Raw genomic sequence first — 1,769 nt, forward strand, 5'->3', positions numbered from 1 at the left:
ACCTCTGTGTGTCGCTGTTGGTCAGGTGCCACAAACTGAAGCGGTACCAGTCAGACAGCATCCGCAGCTGGATTTGTCGAGAAATGGAGATGTACAGTAACTCTGGTTCAGTCAGAGTTCATGTAGTCAATGTCTACACCCCCTGTGGATGGAGGCAGGACTGTGAGCGGTCTGTGCATCAGTGCTCGACCCCTCGTTCACATCACACCTGCTGCATCATTTTGAACTTTTCTAAATGAACACACTTGAGGAAATTTCAGTCAACTAATCATGGTGTCATAAACCCAGCATTAAGTAGAGGACACCTCCACTAGTCCGAGATGATTTTTTAACTGTTCCTGGCCCTTACATTGGAAAACTTTGAGGAGCTGTTGTGTGTTACACACCACTCTGTGTCACACAGCATTGAATGACAGCTGCATAATGTGAACGAGGCGTGATGCAGACAAGTGTTTTCCTACTAATATCGTCTTCCTGTTCTCCACCACGTGGTTATAGTATATCTATTCTTTCAGGTGTTTGCACTGCAGTTTGTGCATCCCCCCCAACCCTAAGTCTGGCCGCAACAGCTCCTTCTAGGATGGCTCTTGTTCTCTCTGTGGGTGAGGTTGTGGTGGACTCTTGACGATAGTGATAACCGAGGCGGTGTTGAGGCGCGGGGCTGTAGCCAGCAGGTTGCCGCCTCCGGCCTCCAGACCCCTAGCAAATCTCTGGAGGGCAGCCAGGCGCGCACTGAGCCCCTCCAGCTCTTTCTTCATGCCAGCGTTCTCAGCCCCAAGCCTCTCCACCTCCCTCTGAAGCTCCATTTTCTGCTGCTCCAAGGCCTCACGCTGGGAGACCCGTTTGACCCGGCAGCTGGCGGCATAGCCCCGGTTCTTCAGGGTGCGACGGCGCTGTTTCAGCTTCTGGATCTCTTCGCGGGACAAGCCGCGTAGGTGGAGGTTCAACTCCCGGACTGAGAGGGACATGAGCTCGCTGTCCGATAGGAAGGGCACGTTCTCACCACACTCCTGTTTCACCTGAATGGAAAAGAGAGGAGGATGCAGATGAATGAAGAAATGGGAAACAAAATATGAAAGGAAGAGCAGAAAAAGCTGGCAAGTTAACCGATAGGTAGGAGAGAGAAACATCTTTTCAACATTGTAGTTTTTCCTCTAGTAAAAACAGGACTCATTGTTCTTGAGATAATAAAAACTGAATTTTAATTTTTCGCCGTGTTACCTTCAGAGCTTTGGTATTTCTTTCTGTTGTCATGATCCAACTGTCTTCTGTTTTTATCCCCCAGTCAACACAGATATAAACAATCTAGAAGAACAAACAAAAAAAGGATGATATCACATGTGACTCGGGACATCATGCTGACATTTACCATTTGCTCACAAGACTGTCAGTCATGCCCGATACCAAAAAGGAGAACCCACAGATCTTTCATGCTTCTTCAAATGCACTCTTTCATTAAAACTATGGCTTGATATGTAAGGAAGGAGGACGTTTTGAAAGTGACGTGCACTTTTCTGTTAGCTGGAATAGTGGAGGAGGAAGTTAATGTGTGTTTGCCCTTTGATTGCTCAAAGCAGGTGTCCTAACCAATGCCCTCAACACTTCCTCTTGTCAACACAACACTAACGGTTCAAAGACTTCATTATGAAAAAGTCTAACTGTGGGATATCTTTCTCATAGTTAAACTTTTTCTAATTGCTTCTCCCATTAAGAGTTGTTTGTTTTAGTTTGTACTGCCTTAACACTGTTTGGAAAATGTCACCCAGTCT

General features: G+C 46.6%; 1 protein-coding gene across 1 annotated transcript in view; it reads right to left on the reverse strand.

Annotated features, from left to right (window-relative positions):
- Window positions 1–6: 6 nt before the first annotated feature.
- The window catches only part of maff (v-maf avian musculoaponeurotic fibrosarcoma oncogene homolog F), a 3,615-nt gene continuing 1,852 nt past the window's right edge, over window positions 7–1,769 (reverse strand). The window contains exons 2-3 of the mRNA XM_020620389.1: window positions 1,222–1,305; window positions 7–1,019 (exon numbers count right to left, since the gene is read on the reverse strand). Coding sequence (XP_020476045.1) covers window positions 576–1,019; window positions 1,222–1,254 — 477 coding nt within the window. The 5' untranslated portion in view covers window positions 1,255–1,305 and the 3' untranslated portion in view covers window positions 7–575. The remainder of the gene's footprint in view (window positions 1,020–1,221; window positions 1,306–1,769) is intronic.

Source organism: Monopterus albus, unplaced genomic scaffold (genome assembly GCF_001952655.1).
Source record: "Monopterus albus unplaced genomic scaffold, M_albus_1.0 scaffold236.1, whole genome shotgun sequence".
In the NCBI taxonomy this organism is placed as follows: domain Eukaryota; kingdom Metazoa; phylum Chordata; class Actinopteri; order Synbranchiformes; family Synbranchidae; genus Monopterus; species Monopterus albus.